Raw genomic sequence first — 19,519 nt, 5'->3', positions numbered from 1 at the left:
AGAGCAAGGAGGAGGGGAAGAAGAAGGAGTAGGATTAACGTACGGATGAGCAAGCAACTCCACAAGAACAAAAGTTGCCAGTGTCCGAACGTTAATCACAGGTATATTGATCCAACTCTGTGTGGATATCACGTAAGCTTATCTCACGTGATATCTGTGCGGGCTTGGCAGGGGGCCAGTATAAAACCAGCCATCCCAACGTACTTAGGATGGCAGCCGTCACCAGAATCAATACATTGTGTTGCCTGCTCACCTCTTGGTACGCCCCTTGGGCGTACGTTCGTTCGATCGAACCCAGGTCAACCGACACTATTATTAGTTAAACTTATGTCTATCTTAGGTACTCTTTTATTTATACTATTTATAAAGAGTAGCTTTAGTATGTGCATTAGAACTTATTATGTTTTTAGCTTTTATATAGGATATAGTATCTATTTTATTAGCAGATTTCTAGGTCTTTATGTGTAATAGCTAATGCTAGAGAGGGTGTGTTAGCTCTCTAGTTGCATAGTTTTAAAGTTATTAAAGAGGTGCATTACTAATTAAGGCTCTTTTTTTATTTAAGATTTTCTAGAACATTTTCTGCTATTTCTTATTATTTAAAATAGTGTAGTAAGTTCTAGCAATTTTTTTAATTATGCTGTAAGTATTTACATTATTATTAATATATGTTTTATACATTATTTTTTTGCAATTTTATAAGTTATAGGTGTTGCCACACTTCTAGCAGTTACTGTAGTTAAATTAGTATTATAGTTCTTAGGCAGAGATTCTAGTTATTAGCTGTCTTAGAGGGAATAATTCTTTCCCTTTTCTTATATTTGCAACATATGTTATTACTTATGTGTAGCCTTACTATTTTTTATAGGTAGCTGCTTGTTCTAGTGCCTTAAATATATTATTATTATTCTATACTTTAACCTTCTAGTATTCCTTTAGGCATCTATTAGATTTGTAATTACCTCTGCATTACTAGCAGAGGTTCTTGTTTAGTCTGTCTAGAATTTTAAGTCCTGTTAGACCTTGCTCTATATGTATTGCTTTTATAGTTAGTCTTTTATCTTTATTCTTTTAGTTACTAGAGTCTAGGCACTTTCTTTTATAGTGTCTTACTTTTTTATAGTTAAGGCACGCTTTTTTTTTAAGCTATTTTTATTATTTAGTACTTAGTAGCAGCTTTTTACTTATTTAGAACTTGCTTTTTTTTTTAGTTAAGCCTTATGTATGTTTAGCATAGCTAAGATTTATTAGTTTACTATTAAACCTTTAAGCTTTTTTTTTTTTCTAGAATACTTTTAGTTTCTAAGGCGTTATGCTAAGGCGCTTCTTATAAAGACGTTCTTAATGCTAATTATTATATGTAGTTGCCTTTTTTACATATTCTTTAAATTTCTTTAGTTTGCTGTAATGCATAAATTTGTTTTTAATTATGTTAGATAGTCTATTATAAAACATTCTTCTAACAGCTGCTTTATTAGTCTATCTGCTAATAGCTAATTATTTGCAGAAGTGTGCTACATATAATTAGACTATGCTTTTTTTTTATTATAAAGTGTTTATTTTATTAACTGCCTTTTCTTTTTAGTTAGCTTAACTATAAATTATTATAAAGGCTTATTTAAAAGCATCTAAGCTTTAAAAGATTTTTTAAGTGTAAATAAAAAAAACTTTTTTAGTTACTTTATGTTTTATCTAATTATCTGCGTGTAGTTAGAACTAGATAGCTAGGGGTCCTTCTAGGTAAAGTTCTATTTATAAGATTATTTCCTTATTTATTTAAAAAGCGCCCTTATTATACTGCATATATAAGTAATATTAAGTAAAGAATAGCTTAAAGTTCTTAGCTATGCTATTAAATAATTTAAAAAGGGCTAGGCGTAGTAACTTTTTTAACTTAATGCTAGTCTTTTTTCTAGCAGTGTTGCAGAGGTTAGCAACTTCTAGGTAGAAGATGTGTAGTTATTAAATGTGTAGTTATTATTAAAGCTAAGTTCTAAGTGCTTTAATTTTTTATTAAAAATATTATATTTGTTAACTATGTTCTGCCTTATTTCTAGACAGGGTTTTACTAGTGCTGGCTACGCTGGCTCTAGTTATGCTAATATTAAAGGAGGTGTAAGGTGCTATACTTTTAAAGAAGTAGTAATTAATGTTATAATTTTTACTTTAAAGAAATAGTATTTTCTAGAGTACAACAGCCTATATAGGTATTAGTAGAGAGGGGATAAGAACTTAGCTAGATTAGGTGTACAGTCTATTAAGTAGAGTAAAGGATAATTAGGGTTTAAAAGGCAGGCTATAGTTTGTCCCTATAGCTGTATAGGTAGCTAAGTTTTACTAGTTAGGTAGATAGGGGTTAGAGGTATATATGTTACAAGATATATAAGGCAGCTTAATCTTTTTTAGAAAAGATTTAAGCTTTTTAGTTTATTATAAAGAATAAACTAAACATTAATTATAACTTTCTAACTATAGTTAGGATTAAGACTATATACATAGTAGTTGCATGCTAGCATGTCTGCATGCTGTTTTCCTTTGTAGCCTGTAAGCGCGCAAGCTTGCAATACCTTATTAGATAACACATTCTGCTAAGCATTTATCTATTAGATGGCGCTATTCCTCTTCTGTTTAGTTATAAGGTCTGCTAATCGCGGGGTTAACTGTCTTCCATCCGTTGTGCTTGGGGCTGTGTGCAATAGCGAGCTGAGTCATTACGGTCTGATTGTTGGCCGTAACACTTGCCTTGCCCTGCTCTTGCCCCTAAGTGAGTGTGTACAGTGAGGGAGGGTATATACAGCAGCAAGCAGTGCACGCTGAAGCTCGGGCTTAGGATGAAGGTGAGGGCAGGGCCTGGCCTGCCCTAGGGCCTCTCCATCCATACATATATGTGTGTGTGTGTGTGTGTGTGTGTAGTACAGGAGCCATCAGCGGCGGGCTCAGCAGGCGGCCGGTGCAGTAGGAGATGTCCACCGCACGGGCGCGAGAGCCGGGGGTGGACATCCGCAGACGCCCGCAGGAGGCGATTGGTCGAGAAGCGAGACAGCGACTCAGCTAAGGCTCAGTGCGGCCTCGAATACCATGTTTTAGCGCGTAATGCACGGCCTCGCGTAATGCACGATTTTGGCAATCTGCGCCTTTTACTTTTAAAGCTCTAGAGACTTACATAAATTATAAATTATATAAATTTTTTATTATAATACTAATTAAATGCTATAGATTCTATTCCTAGTAATAATTTATATATAATACTTTATAAAGAGGTTAATTTACCTACTATGTTAAGTTCTGCCTAATGCTAGCTCCCTTTTTTTATTTAATACTGCATTATTATTAAAATCCTCTAGTGTACTAGCAATAAGCGTAGGAGCTTTCTGCTTACCCTTTATTACCTGCTAAAAGTTATTTTTAAGCTGTTAATTAACCTGCTAAGTAAGCTTTGCCTTTTCTTATTAAGCTGCTTTTGTCTTAAGCTCTTGCAGGTAAGCCTTCTTTGCTATTACTACTCTATGCCTTTTCCTTTTAACTACGCGCGCCTTTTTAGCTTTTTTTACTTTTTTATACTTTACCTTTTTTTATTTTTAAAGCTGTAAAGCTTTTTTTTTAGTATTTTTTTATGCTTAATAATTATGTGCTTTTTAAACCTTATTTAGAGACTAAAAAGTTGCACTACTATAATATTCTAAAGGTGCTTTTAGTAGAAAAGGCTTACTACACTAGTAGCACTTTTTTTTATTAATTAGCGCATCTTTAACCTGCTTAAGCTTACGCTAGAGAAGGATGTAACACACTAAAAATAACTAAACAGTCTTTTTAAGCTCTTATATATCTTTTTTATAAAAATTACTAATAACTTTGTTTAAAAGGCTTTTAACTTTTTGTTAATTTTTTACACTAAGCGCTAAGCTAGTGCTTTTACTAGAAAATAGTTACTTTTTTTACTTATAGTAAAATTAATCTAAAACTATTTATAGCTTAAATAGTAATAAACTAGTTACTTTAAAAGCACTAAAAATAGTTTTATGCTTGTAACAGCGTGTACTGCGTTATATGCTCTGCAGCATTAGCTCCCTTGCTTGCGCAACAAGTAGCACGCTAGTGCTACAAGTAGCGCCTTAGCAGAGGCACACATGTATATTTAAACTTGCAGAGCAGCTCCTCTGCTCCTTAGTTTAATCTAGTTAAGTTACACTACCTCTTGCTTGTAGCTTAAGCATGCTGACTGTAACAATGCTTAAAAGATGTTTTCTAGGCCTTATTAAACATACTATAGAAGTTTTTTTTTTTAATTAATAATAGTCTCTAGTATCTATTTATAAAGCTAGCTAGCTTAGCTAAGTAGGCTAATAAAAGAGGTTTAAACATGTAGACATTAAAAGGCTGTAGTGTATAGGTTATATATAGCAGGTATATAGCTAAAAGGATTTTATTATTATTATAGTACTTAATAAACTTTATTAAAACATGTAATCTATAGCTATATAAAAATAAAAGTTAGTACACTTATTATACTTTTACCTTAGTTTTATAACTAAACACATGTTTAAGCTATGCTAGGCCTAGTTTATTATTTATTTAACTTATAAGTAATAAAGTAAAGAAAGCTTAATACTTAAAAAGGTTAAAATCTTATAGCTAAGAGTTTTATATATAATTAAAAATAGCTTAGTAGATTAGTGTAGGTGTAAGAGAGCTACTATTAGCATAGATATAAGCTATTATTATAATTTACTTATAATTACTATTCTATATAAGCTGCTACTTAATACCTTACTTATACTACTATTTAAAAAAGATTTGCTTTATTTTTAATAGTACTCTAATTAAAAAGTCCTTTTTATTTATATTATAGGTATGCTGTAGTTTTATGCTATATTACTTAATTTTTTTATATATAAGCTTAAAATATAGCAAGTACTTAAATGCTAAGTTAGCTTTATTATGTGTAGTGTCTATGCTAGATGTCTATTAAGATAATAAGTTAATAAAGTGCCTTTTAATAAATTAATTAACTTAGCTTTTACTAGCTTACTTATGTAACGGCGCAGGCAAGACAATGGGTCCGAATGCGGTATGAATCCACTCAGAGGCATATGGGAGTGCGTGGGGACTTAGAGACCTGGGAATACCAATGACACCTATAGGCCTTGTACGTAGGATATCAGAAAACTACCGAGCTAGCTACAGGGGCGAGGTGCGACTAAATACATGAGGGAATAGGGGTAACTGCGGGGGACTGGGTCGAGTCATGGTCGGGGCTGATACGGGGACCCTTTGGATAGGATCCGAGCGACCCGAGATGGAACGATTTGTAGAATTGTTACAACTTACTACTTATTTTTATTATAAAATTTTAAATTATTTATTTTAAAGAAAATAGACCTTTTGCGTAAAGCCTATTAATATACTCTACTAGCTCTTTCTTCTGCACTAGGCTAAGTAGTTGCTAATTTTTAAGTTTCTCTGCACATATGCAGGTAACGCGTTAGTGACGCCTTAAGAGCGTAGATTAATTAACGCTATACTGCCTAGCTACTGCAGCATAATTTAGTAATTCTTTAGGTTTTAGTAATTTTAGCAACTCTAAAGCAGCCTTAATACTGCCTATATTAGTTAAGAGAGAGGTGGTTGAAGTTTTGACAGCTTCGCGCAGAACTGTGCATTACGCGAGGCCGTGCATTACACGCTAAAACACAGTACAGTATATGGATGCTCTTGGCGAAATCACTGGTGGCTTAGACTCTAGGCTGAAGATGAGTCACGATTTAAAGTAAGGGGCGAGGCCCCAGCCGCACGCAGATGGCTGCGCGCCGCTGCGGGAGAAAGACTGCGGACAAGAACAAGGTTGGTTTAACAGGGAGCTATCTACGGACTAAGAGCAGAACTATATGGGCAAGCCGGAGCGGATAAACTATATGCCGGGAAGCTCGAAGATCCCGGCGTTCATTACTCAGCAACATAGCCATACTTACCTCAACAAAGATAAACCAGCCTTCCCCTCCCTACGGCTCGCCCTAACTATCTCGCCACAATCTTCACGCGTGGCCCTAGTTCCCCCCGCGCTATTTCGCCTACGTCTACGGCTCGCCATGGCAATGTATATCAATCTTAGCTTGCAGGGTACGTTGCTATTATAATACAGTCATAAACGGCCTGTGCTTCTCACGAAATGCCAGGGACCGTCTATTTTGCTGCACATCGTTCTGCTGAAGATGATGCTATGCTGCAATTGTATTCAAGCAGGCTTGTAGGCGTAGCACAAGGTGCGTAATACCATCATCCCCCGGCATAGGCAGCAAAAAGCGCTTATAAGCATAGAATCCAACTTTAATGTTTTGTACTCGCGGGTTGCCTGAGATTAGCGTCAGCAAGACGACGTCGTTACACCTTTCAACGATCGCCAATGGACTCACGTTAGAGCGGTTTGGACCTTTGACCTTGACCGCAATATTCTGCGATTAGACAAGAAAGATTGCAACCTTTGGGTTCCTCTTAATCTTGTTCGCCAGCGTTCCATAACTATTTCTAATTTTGAGCCTTAGAAACTACCGCTAATACTCGCCAAACATGCCTTACAATCCGTCTACTCAGCACTATACTAGAAAATAAGATGTAAGGAGATTAACCTGCAGCGCCTGCAGCAGCGTAAGGCTTTTGTCTCTAGGATACTCGCTAATTTTGCGTTTTAATGGAGGCATATCCTCTGTGGTTGTTACAACGACTCTACGTTTCGAAGGCTTGCCTATGCTATTATTAGGATTGTTACCCTGGATTCACTGTTGAAGAAGTAACACTCTCACGCTAAGGTACTAGCGGCTTCCTGGCCTGGATAGACAACCTCCCAGAGTGGGGCTTTGCAAGTGGACACATGGTCAGAGTTGGTGGGACGTCTATCGTCATATGCCAGCATGCTCCGCATGCTATCACGCTAATCCGAAAGGATTTTGGGAAGCAGATGCCGTCCACTCCTAGTTTAGTAGACAAAGATCTTACTTATCTTATACTCTTAGTGCAGGGGTTTATCCTGTATCAGATAAACAGCGGGTTTAAAAAATACACAGAACCCAAGCGTCTACTTAATGGGATGCATTTCCCTTCTAATGAAGCCATTGACGTCTTTCTCCAAGCCACGCAAACTAATACCCCTACGACTCCTCTTCACAGGCTTTCTGTTGAGCTACAGGATATTATGCTTGACAAGGTATCAGCGGGACTAATTGAGAGCGCTAGGATTGGCTGCCTGCTTGACGCTGGGTTAGTTTTTCGATGGAGGTGCGGCAACTGAAACATTGAAAGGGAAGAGGGCCGTCGGGTAGAACGCCTTGGACTCCTGTGGAGTCGCATATTTGGTTCGGTGGCTACCCTAGTGGATAGCATACAAGTAAACGCGTTCGAAACGCCCATTATGAGATATCAATCTGATTTATCAATCTATCGTATAGTAGGAAGCTTGACGATTGCAGTAACTATTAATGGATTGTGAGTTGTACTCCCAATAACTATCAGGAAGGATGGCCAGTACATGTTTTAGACTCCACCAATTGTGAATATCCCTTACAAACTAATAGAAAACTCGAAAGATCTCTATCCAACAATCATCCGACATTGGCTGTACGATATCTGTCACACCTATTGACGACCCATCTACGGACATGACGCATGAAAGTTTGATTTAGCAGCTCTCCAAACTAGCTTCATCTAACATGGTTGCTATCCCCACCGTCGACATAGATCTTGGAGCTGGTGTGGCCTGGATATCCAATTAAGTGAGGGATCGGGTCCCATGGATCGCGCGCGGCTACTGGCGCATATCGATCGCTTCCTCGACGGTTAACCCCAATTATCACGGGCTGATATGTGTTCAGGACAGACTATACCCTCCGCCGGTAATCAAGTCGCCAGCTCAGTGCCGCCGAGGTCATCGACGACGGGTGAAGGTGACCTTCCGCAGAACAAATGCACAGGAGCTTTTGACTACAACCTTCTGATGCGGGTTGGCACCATGCCACGGATGCTGTTGGCGCCAGCCATGGCAGCAAAGCCTAGCTGGAACAATCCATCTAACTGGCTCGGATGAACAGTGAATTCAGACGACATCATACGCGAAACTTCGGTCGGGAGTGGTAGAGTAGCTGCAAGAGCGTGCCCTTCAACTCCATAGCAAATATTAGCCAGGGTCTGGAATGCAGGTCCGTACTCGAGTCCGATCGTGCACATGCTTTCGTACAGCTGCTGGGCGTCAATGGTATCAGCACATTTGATCTTCGCATCTAGGAAGGACGATTGAAGGTCCTGTAGCACTTGCTCTCCCTTCTCGAAATCCGATGGGCTATCGCCAACATCACCGCGAATGATACCAGAGCATACTAGTGTCTCATGACCGGCTTCGGATGTGGAGGAGAAAGCGCGAAATGATACTGGACGTCTGTAGTCTGGTTTGGTCTCTTTGCAGATAGATGCAAGACTATCTGCGTGTCATAGTTGGGTGAGGCGTGAATTAGTGCCGAAAATTCGACGTCCTTAAGCTCCAAATAAGTAAGCTTCTGACTTCCTAGCAGCTGTTTCGTAGCCTCAATAGCCATGGCAATAGAGCCAACTGCGGGATAGACTATAGAACCTTGGATTTTGTGGTCTTTTACCCATGGCATGTTCTTGACTTTAATTCTGAATCGCCACTGTGCTTCTGCCTTGCTCCGTAGGTCACCAAAGCGAGTGCCGACCAGATCGTGACACGGATGCTCCCGCAAATGGAAGTCGAGATTGGTTTGTGATTCCTCCCAATACGTCACTGAATGATTGAATGGATAAGCAGGGAGAGACGGCGGGATCCGGAGGACATGCCCAGCAGGACAGACTAATACTTCTTCGCATGTCGATACTCACATTCTCCAACTACAACCATCCAATAGCGTTGAGAAGGCTGCTAATAGCAGATAATTTTTGGACCAGGGCTGAAGTATATACAATAGGGGCTTGGGGTTCTTTACTATGCACGATCTGCTTTAAAGGGACTTGTAAGGTGGAATGAGGCCCAATCTCAAGCCAGGCATCCACAAAAGAATTTGTCCTACATGACTGCCGTCCAGGTTCTTCACGTCTCCACTTCTTCGTTTCTTGCAACAAACCTGTATTGCGGCAAGGAAATTAACAGTTGAGATCATGTTGCGCACCCAGTAGTCGGGATGGCAGACGTGATGCTGACGAATAACCGCGCCTGTGACGGAGGAGACCATAGTAATATTGCGCAACGATGAATCCGGACGTAGAACACCCATCAAATCTGCATATTGCGAAGCGATGCGGGACATTTGTGACGAGTGGTAGCCCACTTTGACCTTGAGCAGGCGAGAAAATATGCTTTTCGCCGCAAGGTATTTGGTGAATTCCCTGAGTGCGTCTACGGGCCCAGAGATGGTAACGCTTCGTGGGCTATTGATGCAGCTGACGGTGAAGCTTCCTAACGACCCATCTTTCTGTGCCTCTTCAAACTCGGCAATCTCGGCGCGAGTATCATCGACCAATAAGCCAACAGCAGCCATAGAGTGGCTGTCGCTCGCATCATCCTCGAGTGACGAGCTTAAGAGACCTCTGTAGTAGGAGGCCTTCATGGCTGAAGCGTGGTCTAGATGTCCAGCACAATATGCGGCCGCTATTTCTCCTGATGAGTGACCTACCACGACCGAAGGCGAGAGTTACAGCCATTGGAATGCATCGACAAGAGCGATCTGAACACAGGTCGTGGCTACTTGGCTGTACTACGCTCGATCCAACAAGGGCGCCAGGTTCGAGTCACTGAGGATGTTGATGAGAAAGGAGGTCCATCCCAGCCGCTCTAACCGGCGCTGGGATCTAATGAGACTATCCCGGAAAATTGAGCAGGCGAGCAACTGTTGGCCCATGCCATGCCATTGCGCTCCTTGGCCGGTGAAGACAAAGCATAGTGTTGGATTTGTTCGGGCACTCCGACAGGATTTCGCCGACAGGGTCAGTGGCTTGTCCTGGACATCGGTGGAGGATGTCAAGATACAGAAGGCTTTCCATGCATGGGGATCACGGTGGCAGGCCAGGGCATACGCGTAGTCATCAAGGACACTATCTCCAAGACGAACGAGAGCTTTAAAATGTGTAGCTAATTGTCGCTGGATCCCTTGTTCATCTAGCGCTGAAAAGGCGAGCAGTCGCGGCATCTTTCGGTCTGTTTCGTTGACACCAGTGTGCACGTGATGGGGGGGACTACTAGGGTTTGGCGCCGCGCGGACGCAATGATGGCCAGTCAGCCTTCGATGCTGCATATACGACCGGGCATCGTCCAAAACAACATGCGCATTCGTCCCGCCGTACCCGAACGAGTTGACCGATGCTCTTCGAATGCCAGAAGCCATCTCCGGCCATGGCACCTCTTGTGTGGGGAACTTCAGGTGGAAGAAGGCATCATCGATATTGGCATTGAGCTTCTCAAAGTTCGTATTGGGAGGGATCACCCCTTTTTCGATGGCGAGGATTGTCTTGATCACCCCAAGCAGCCCACTTGCTCCTCCGAGATGGCCGAAGTTAGACTTCGCAGCGCCGCTGAAGCACATGTAAACCAAACCAAACCAAGAGATCAAGGTCTGTCTCCTGTTGTGTCGCATTCCTCGTACAGAAACCTTCCTTCCCTGTCCCTTAACAGCATCTACTACTACCTTCATTATAGCTCCTACTACCTTTACTATAGCCCCTACTACCTTTACTATAGCTTCTACTACCTTCACTATATCCCCTTAGCCATTGCCATGGCCCTCACTGCCCCTGCCATTATAGATGTAAATAAATACGCTGCAACAGAGCACTTAGACACTTAGACCAATACACTTCACTTCATCAGTTTTCTACATAGCTGCATGCTTACACCACCTCTCCATTTGCAACATGTTGCCCTCAACCACCGATCACCACTGGCTTGCAGGCAGGAAAGTGCCCTCAAGGTGTTAAGAAGTTGAAAGCCCAGAAACCTATCCGCAGGAGCGCACGCCTTAATCCAGGACCTAGCGACCCCCCTGTACAGCCACACCCGGCAAAGAAGACCTTGGTATGTCATACCGTTTCTACGGATCGACTCACGCTGAGTGTACAGAATCAATCAGTACCTCCACTGCCTACGAAGCGACTGCGAGCATCTGTGGGTCTGCTGCTGCCAGACCGGGTGGAATCTCGCGTGATCAAACGGTAGGTATCTCCCTGGTTCCATTGCTGGCTAACTACTAGTTATGATCGCGTTTCAGCAACCCAGAAGTTCTAATAAATCTAACACACCTCCCTTGAAATGAAAACAAGACCAGGAAGTCCCGTGTTCCTCCCTCTTAGCGCAAGATTCGGTACCTTCGAAGCGGCCTTGAACGTCAGCTTAAGGCACGACAGAGGAACGACAACAAGAGGCTGAAAAGCATACCAGCACAGCTGTTGCTCACCCAGTCCAGAATTGGATATTGAATAAGGGGTGGCCTCGCGAATACTTCGAACCAGATGACCAAGCGAGAGAAGAGCTTTTGGAACACGACAGCTGGCTAGACAAGATCATGGCACAGCCACCTACTCTGGTCGTTCAATATGTGGAAAGAAATGGGTTTAGATATCCACTGCCTATTAAAAAGACTCCTTCATCGCCTCGCCGGAAGCAATCAGATTCGAGCCTGACCGAGTCTAGCGATCAGAAGAAACGGGAAAGCAAGAGCACGCCATACAGAAATCCATGTTATATTACGATGTTTGAAACTAAAGGAAGTTTTCTGCGCGATTTTAACTTTACCTTAAGGTTTCTTCTTACTATGCTAAGCTATGCTTAGCGCAGTCTTTTCTAAAAGTTAAAGATACTAGCCCTAAGTTATTTTATTTTTAAAGCATTTTGTTATAAGATTTAAGCAGGGTTTATAACTACCTTAGTAGTTATTAATGCTACTTTTATTGCTATTATTCTTCTTACTTTCTAGCACTTTTAACAGAGTAGAGAGTAATTGTTTTTGTTAGTTTCTTAGCTTATCTTGTTACTTATATAATAGAGTTAAGACTTCTATCTTTTAGTTTCTACCTTATCTTATCGTTTACTTAGCTAAGTATTAGAGGAAGCTAGTATAGAAACTAGTCTAAGGGATAGAAGAAGGGGTGAACTATTAGGATTATTCTGTACTAAGCTGTGTAGTGTGCAAGAAAGAGCTTACAAAGCTTGTTAAATAGAAGAAGATAATTTAGTGTAACTAGTATAGTTAATGTCGCATACAATTATCCACCTATATATCCATCTGCTGTGCTAGCTACAAGGTTAACCTTTTAGCAACGTAACAGTTAAGTTTAACTATAGCAATAACTATAAAGAGATAATCTAGCTAGAAGATCTATAGTCTTTATATATATCTTTGTTTCTGAGTCTAGCTGCTGCTAAACCTTTAGCTGTTTTCTTAGCCTTGCCAAGTTTGTAGCTGCTCTTTTAGCTGCAGCTGTTTTCTTATCTTATAACTGTGACATAAGCTGCCCGCGCATTGTCGTGTTCCTATCATGCCAGCCCTCCAAGCGTTTGCATGCTTCTAGCGACATCTGCTTAGTTTACCGCAGCTATTGCTTTTCTGATTCGTAACATATAGATGCAGTAATAAATTTACTGTTAATTAATATACAATTCTTTAGTGCTAAATCTTCTATACTATAAAATTAAATAACCTTATAGAAACCTGTTAGTAGTAGTATGTACAGTCGCCTACCAAAAGTCATTGGCCACTTTAGCAAGAGGTCTAGGCCACCCCACAATGGTTAGATTTTAATTAAATGTAACTTAATTAAATTACCACCTTTTTTAATAGTTACAAAAGCAAATAAAACCTCTTGTAAAGAGCTATCTAAATTATCTGTTAATACAATATAGCAATTCTACCTTTACAGCGTAAGCGCTAGCAAAATCTTATGTCATCTTAGCATTCCTAAGTCAACAGTTACATACAACATCCGCCGGCTGCGCAAGCAGCCCCTGCCTACCTATATAAAAGCTCTGCGTACAGGCTAACCTCTAAAGCTTAATAAACGCGCTAAGAGGCATTTAATTTGCTAGGCAGTAAATAATCTCTTTGCTACGCTCTAAACTATTGCAACACTGTTAAAGACCTACTGCTGCATTTATACTAGTACTACAAGGAGATACCTTGCAAAACATAAGTACTACGCCTTCTGCCTACGTTGCAAGCCTTAGTTGTTAGCTGTACACAAAGAAAAGCAACTCTAATTTGCTTAAACTTATTAATATAACAAGGCAAAAGATGTGGCTTGCGTAGCCTTTTATAATAAAGCAACATTTAAAGTTAGATTAGACACTACACCTCTATATGTACATTAGCAGCATAGAAAAGCATATAAGAGTTAGTACCTAAAGCCTACCTTTAAGTCTAAAAGGACTATAGTCTCTGTATTTAGTGTAATCTCTTTTAATTTTAAATTAGAGCTGTTTATTAATAAGAAAGGCAAGCGCAATAATGCTAGCAAATACTGCTAGATTCTACATAATGTTAGTATCCTATTTTATTAGCAGCTTACAGAGGAACGCGGTATTAGTATATAGATGCAGGATAGAGCACCTATTCACACTGTAAAGGCTACCTAAAAGTATATAGATAACTATAGCATAATACAGATAAATTAGCCTCTATAAAGTTCTAATTTAAACCTAATTAAGAACCTCTAGTAGATTATAAAGCTCTGCATCTTAAAGTAACAAGAATATATTACTACTTATAAGCAGATAGTAGATATCCTTAAAGAGGAGTAGGCAAAAATTACACTAGCTAATTATAGGAAGTGTATCCTTAGTTAGTTAAAGCGCATAAAGGAAGTTGTCTAAAATAAAGGCAGATTAACTTACTATTAACTAAGCACAGCACTAAAAGACAGGCCTGTATATAAGCTTTGTATAGAAATAAAAATCTTTAAATTTAGTTAACAATTAACTAAGTAACCTCCTTCCCTAATAGGTTAACTATACCCCTGCAGAGCTCGGATTGCTAGGTGGCTAATGACTTTTGGTAGGCGACTGTACAGTGTTAAAACATTTTATTTATTACCTTTTTATCTAGATCTTTTACTTTCTGTCACGGTTATGTTACAGCTATCCAACCCCTGAGTACCCTGGGCTTGGCACGGGGTATATAGGCTCCTCGGTCTCCGTACCTCTGCCTCCGACCCTAAGGTTTACTCTCTCGTTACGCCACCCTCCTATCCTGCATTCCCTCTCTGTGCCTCGTGCTTCCTGCTCGATACCTCTCACACTTTCTTATCTCTATCTTACTATAAAAGTTAGTCTAAATTGCTTAACTTTTTATAAAAACCCTAGTAATTAAATGCAAGTGTAAAAACGTAAAAATGAATATAATTATTATCAAAGCGTATGTAATTACTGTCTCTATAGACTTATAAAGTGGTGGATTAAATTAGAAAATGCGCCCCCCAGTAGCTAAAGATCCTTGTAGGTTAAGAACAGCATCCTTGGCAAGATTGTTCTGCCTGCACTTTTGAAAGGAAAGTATAAACGAGCTTAGCGGGCCTAAATCTGGGCCACTAGGTGCCAGAACTGGGCCAACATCAAGAACTGGGCCACTGAACAGGGGAGTTGTCGTCCGAATTCACGGTTCATCTGAGCCGGTTAGATGGCTTGTTCCAGCTACTGTGTAGGCACTGCTGCTATGGCTGGCGCTAACAGCATCCGTTGCATGGGCCAACCCGCATCAGAAAGTTGTACGTACCGGGCACGGGATTTGGTCATGGTGACGAAAGAAGAGAAACATCACACTGCTAGGCAACATAGGCTACAGAACGAAACGAATATTTCTTAATTATGGTCTTTAATGAAGCAGCTTGAGAGTTAAAAGTGCATGTTGAAGATTTAGAACTGACTACATTGTCTGGCTTATTGGAAGAGCGCAAACGTTTAGAAGATGCACCTAGTGTCTGTCATCAAGTACAGTGGAAGACTAACCTTTTAACAACGTCTACCGACAAAATCATTGCGCACTGCCAATCACATGAGTTTGGACCAGCTGATCTCGAATGGGTAGAGGTATTGCATTCTCTGACACTTTTATATGCGATTCTTGCGCTGCAGTCTATGGGCATCTGTGAGGAGACTTGCAGATTAATTGCGATTGGATCGTCCATGAAAGATTACGCAAGGTGGTTGTCCAGGCAGGTAGATGTCTACGCCAGAATCAATCCAAAGAAACTGGGGGACTTGATTGAAGCTTTGCCATCTAATCCTGTCATTAATGGGTACGTCAAGATTGGTCAGAATCTTCCCGTAATTCTATCAGGGGATATACAACTTGGCGAACTGCTCCCGCGGGAGTGGGATAGCATGAAGCTCATCCAACAATTAGACACCGAAATAGGGACTTCAAGAGACTCACTGGAGACATACATTGACTGTCTAACGCACAAGCATCCAAATCTACATTTTGGGGAATAGGTGCTTGTTTTGGCACCGCCGCTACATCAATTCTAGGCTTCTACGCTGATGCTGTCACCGCACAGCGCTGTGCTGGATATGCAATTTTCGACGCTGACGAGTGCAGGCAAGCAAAAAGTGAACGTCAAGATCATAGACGAGAGTTAGGAGCTAAGCCCTCAAGAATTCAACCTGCAGAGCTTCAACATCATTGTAATCAATATAACAGGCGATGATCCACCACACAGATAAGACTTCATTAGGAGTATTATCGCATTGCTTAAACCAAACAGCAAATTAATTGTGCGAGAAGTACCGAAAATAAACCTCCTATAGGGTTTCCTCCTTAGTCTTGCGTCTTACTCCCTTTTTCAGAGCTGTACGCTCTAGTTTTTACTGACCCCTTCTTTCCCATATGCCCCTTCGTCAATCCCAAGTTTCAGATATCATACCTTATTGGAGTGTCTACCACAACTAAGGAGACGATGACCCTGAAATATCGCCCGAGATTCCTATTCTAGTCGTAGATGATAATTCGACTCTCCAACGAGCCATTGGCACTCAGGTTTTGTAAGACCATGGGAGGGGGGTAATATTGCTTACGGGCCCCTAGTAGCGCTGATCCAGAAGCAGTAATCTTCCTTGCAACTGCCCTGTAAGCAGAAGGTGCGAATAAACTTTTCGCATCGCTCTGCGAAAAATTCGATCGTCATCAGAAACAGTCAGATTCGCGGGCTGGTCGCACAGCGTGGCTGTGTGTCAGCTTGACCCTGGAAGACGCTCTGACATCAACTGAACGACTTTTCCATCGCGTTTTGGGAAATTTCTGGAAGGCGTTGAGATCCACAAGACAGCATGATTAGATGACGTCTGATGGGTAAGATTGCCATATAAGCCGAGCAGTCAAGTGGTACGTAGTGGTGGTGGCGCGAATCTGCTGATTGTGACACGAGGTGGCTGCCCATCAAAGTGTGGCGAGTGCTGAAAATGGAAGCCTGGGAATATTGAGTTTTCCGCTTACCTCGTGATGGGTGTGAGACATTCGGTAGGCAGCTAAGTAAGGGATTCGCGATTTTTGCTTGGATTTTCGAAGCTTGTTCGCGATAACATGTCATCACGAGTCGCTGTGCAAGTAATCAAGCAAATGCTAAGGAGTGTAAAAAGTTGGATAATTATATTCATCCTTCAAAGCTATACATTGGGCCGCCAGGAACTCTATTTGCAGGAAGTAACAATCCAATCTGTTACGCGATAATCCCAGAAATAAACAAAAAACTCCGCGGCTATGCAAGGTAAAAGGAATGGACGCTATGCTCATGAGAATAAAGGAGAGTCGTTGGTAGCCCGCATTATGTATACCCGCTTTATATGCTCGCTCAATGTCCAAAAAACAATATTTGCCAATACGCCTTTTTATGCTCGGCCCGTACTATGCTTAGTACCCATAGTTATAGGTGTACCCAGTGGGCTTAGGTCCAGTACGCGAGGAGCTGTAGGGAACGCTGGAGTGGCCATGGGTAGGGTATGGGACTGAACCAGTGGAGTAAGGGATGCTGGAAGATCCGCTAGCTCCGGTGGAGATGGGCTTAGAGCTGTGTGGATGTGTTGGCTTGATGCTTGAGCTGGGGACGACGGTTGGGTAGTCGGTGACCGTGATGCAGGTGGTTGATCCGCCCTCAGTGATTGTGTAAGTTTTGACAGAGCACTCGTGGCATGGCTGGGGTGCGACGGTGACGGTTACGGTGTTGTAAACAGTTACTGGAGCCGGGCAGCTGGCGGGAAGAGTGACTGGAGTGACGACTGGTGGCTGAGGAGGAAGAGTAGGGTAGACAACGACATCAGTGGTGTAGGTCTTGGTGATGGCGGACGAGGTAAGATATGTGGAGTAAATTACCGTTGGACCATTGTGGCCTACAGAAGTGGAGCAAGGCACGAAAGTGTAGGTGGTCGTGGTGATGGTTGTGGGAATGGTGATCGGCCCGGTTGGGTTAGGAGGAACAACAGGAGTTGAAGTTGGCTGGTGGTGGCATCCCTTCTTGCAAGAAGTGATGGTAATGGTCGAAGTTGTCAGCGTCGTCACAACTTGAGTCCCATAGGTCTTCGTTACTGGGCAGATCGTCTCAGTGGTGTAGGTGGTAATAACCTCCGTCTCAGTCGTCACACCGGTCGAAATTGGTGGATGAGGGGGCTTTGAAGAGCTCACACCCGTGGAGATAGGCGGATAGGTGTGGTCATCCCCTTTGGTCGAGCTAGGAACATAGCCAGTGCCTGAGCTTGAATGTGACTTCGTTGACAATGACGAGGAGGAATAGACGGAAGATGAAGAGGAGGATGGGTAGAGCGAAGAAGATGAAGATGATGGATGGATGTATGATGAGGAAGACGACGGTGTGTACGAGGAAGTCGAAGAAGCGGACGACGAGGAAGAGACACCGGTCGGGTAGTAGGGGTGGCCGTACTCATTGTAGTTGCGAGGCCACTCAACTACAGGGTTGGCGGCAGCAGCGCCAATTAGGGCAGCGAGGGCGATGGAGACTGATCGCATATTGAGTTGTCGGTTGGGATTAGATGTGTATTTCGGATTAGATATAATTCTCTGAAGATGGCACTCGAGCGATGGTCTGAGTTGATCTGAGAGTAGCGAATGTCTGATCTGAAGAACGGCGAAAGGAAAGCGAATGTAGATAGGAAATGAGATTAGATTGCTTGATGATGATGGATTGACTGGGACGCAGGACGACAGGGTGCTTTATACCACGAGGCGTCTTAGCATCTACCAGATTCCATCGCTGATCAAAGTGAGGGTCAGAGCTTTGTCACGTTGCTACGTTGGAGTCATGGCTGTTCGCCATATTCGGACGATTGCCTTTGCGAGGCAACATTCTAGAGAATACGGTGTGTCGATAGCGTGGATAGCTGAGTTGGGATACTTCGGTCCTGCACAGCCTTATCGCTTCGTTTGCCGGTGGCTGACCAGGGTGCTAAAACTGGACACGATGTTCCCAGCACGGATCCTGCCACGTTCATTGGTAGTTCGCACGGAAGTGGCTGGAGATGGCTGGAGACCAGCCGGCGAAGCGTGAAAGAAAAGTGGGCAAATGAGCGAACGATGAAGCAGAGTGGAGTGAGGTGGAGGTGTAACGTGAGCTGTCGGCGTTATCCGACTGAGACCCTGCCGGCTATTTTTGGGATGCCTAACCCCATGCCATGCCTCATGCAGCGTAGCCTCATCGAATTTTCTCGCTTTCCACTGATGACATAGCAGTAGCCTTCACACTTCACGTTACAACTCTGCCCTTTCAACTGGCCACCCTGAAGAAACATCAATGTGCGGCTCATCTACCATATCGCTCGAGCCTCAAGCCACTGCTCTATTCTCGCTCAATGTTCAAGGAAGGTGTGCCTGCGTATCGAGGTGCCACCCATCCCTGACCTCACCAGCAGAACTTTTCATCGCCCTGCCTCCTGCTAATCCTTAGTGCGACTCACAAGAAGCATAGCGCTTGGCTGGCGTTGAGATATCCTTCACCGCGATTTCATTCTGCTCTCTATCTTCTGTCTATTTCCTTTCTCGTTCAGCGTAGTCTTTCAAGCCACAATCGTACATATCGACCTGCCAATACATCCCACTCATGCTTACCTGCAGCTCACGGGATCGCGCTTCGTCCGATTGAGGAAGTAGAGGCGGGAGATGGCCCAAGTCGTCATGCCATGGAAGACGGTTTCTCGGCTGACATGAACATTACCTGCACATTTCTTTCCTCTGGTTACCCCTCAACACCAACAGCTAAGGAGTCTCGAACTCGGCACCCTTTGTTATGGTGTTACGCCCTCCCACTGTCTCATGCCCAGCCGACTCGCTTTCTAATTTGGATCTCGGGGCACTTAGTTGGGACGTGCTTGAAATACGAGAAGGAATCATTGATTTAGGGCTAGAGGACTGAGGTACACAAGCTTTGTGCCAAATCACGTAAAATATAACGGAAGGTGTATCGACTTCGTATCTGTTTGGCCAGCACCCACTCTCGTCTTCAACGAATGTGCGAGGACTTCCACCAAAAATTCTTG

At 42.4% G+C, this 19,519-nt stretch overlaps 5 protein-coding genes across 5 annotated transcripts; 2 read left to right on the top strand and 3 right to left on the bottom strand.

The window, feature by feature from the left end:
- Positions 1–6,166: 6,166 nt before the first annotated feature.
- BDR25DRAFT_325222 (uncharacterized protein) lies at positions 6,167–7,282 on the top strand (the record flags this gene model as incomplete). Its single annotated transcript, XM_033692203.1, has 5 exons — positions 6,167–6,260; positions 6,316–6,329; positions 6,360–6,497; positions 6,600–6,642; positions 6,804–7,282. 5 exons carry the CDS (start codon positions 6,167–6,169, stop codon positions 7,280–7,282), a joined length of 768 nt encoding a protein of 255 aa, XP_033547725.1.
- Positions 7,283–8,889: 1,607 nt separating this feature from the next.
- BDR25DRAFT_224417 (FabD/lysophospholipase-like protein) lies at positions 8,890–9,683 on the bottom strand (the record flags this gene model as incomplete). The annotated part of the gene is made up of 2 exons (XM_033685142.1): positions 8,890–9,099; positions 9,123–9,683. Coding segments are annotated over 2 exons (771 nt in total), but the record flags the coding sequence as incomplete, so codon positions are not given.
- A 69-nt stretch (positions 9,684–9,752) lies between these two features.
- Positions 9,753–10,577, bottom strand: BDR25DRAFT_224291 (thiolase-like protein; the record flags this gene model as incomplete). Its single annotated transcript, XM_033685138.1, has 1 exon — positions 9,753–10,577. The coding sequence occupies one exon, from the start codon at positions 10,575–10,577 to the stop codon at positions 9,753–9,755; it is 825 nt and encodes a 274-aa protein (XP_033547723.1).
- Positions 10,578–14,693: 4,116 nt separating this feature from the next.
- On the top strand, positions 14,694–15,472 carry BDR25DRAFT_314070 (uncharacterized protein; the record flags this gene model as incomplete). Its single annotated transcript, XM_033691426.1, has 2 exons — positions 14,694–14,745; positions 14,880–15,472. The coding sequence occupies 2 exons, from the start codon at positions 14,694–14,696 to the stop codon at positions 15,470–15,472; spliced, it is 645 nt and encodes a 214-aa protein (XP_033547722.1).
- Positions 15,473–16,886: 1,414 nt separating this feature from the next.
- BDR25DRAFT_314069 (uncharacterized protein) lies at positions 16,887–17,996 on the bottom strand (the record flags this gene model as incomplete). Its single annotated transcript, XM_033691425.1, has 1 exon — positions 16,887–17,996. One exon carries the CDS (start codon positions 17,994–17,996, stop codon positions 16,887–16,889), a length of 1,110 nt encoding a protein of 369 aa, XP_033547721.1.
- Between the last annotated feature and the right edge of the window lie 1,523 nt (positions 17,997–19,519).

The sequence above is a fragment of the Lindgomyces ingoldianus genome (assembly GCF_010093535.1).
Source record: "Lindgomyces ingoldianus strain ATCC 200398 unplaced genomic scaffold BDR25scaffold_15, whole genome shotgun sequence".
NCBI lineage: Eukaryota > Fungi > Ascomycota > Dothideomycetes > Pleosporales > Lindgomycetaceae > Lindgomyces > Lindgomyces ingoldianus.
This window is presented reverse-complemented; position numbering and strand designations above follow the sequence as displayed.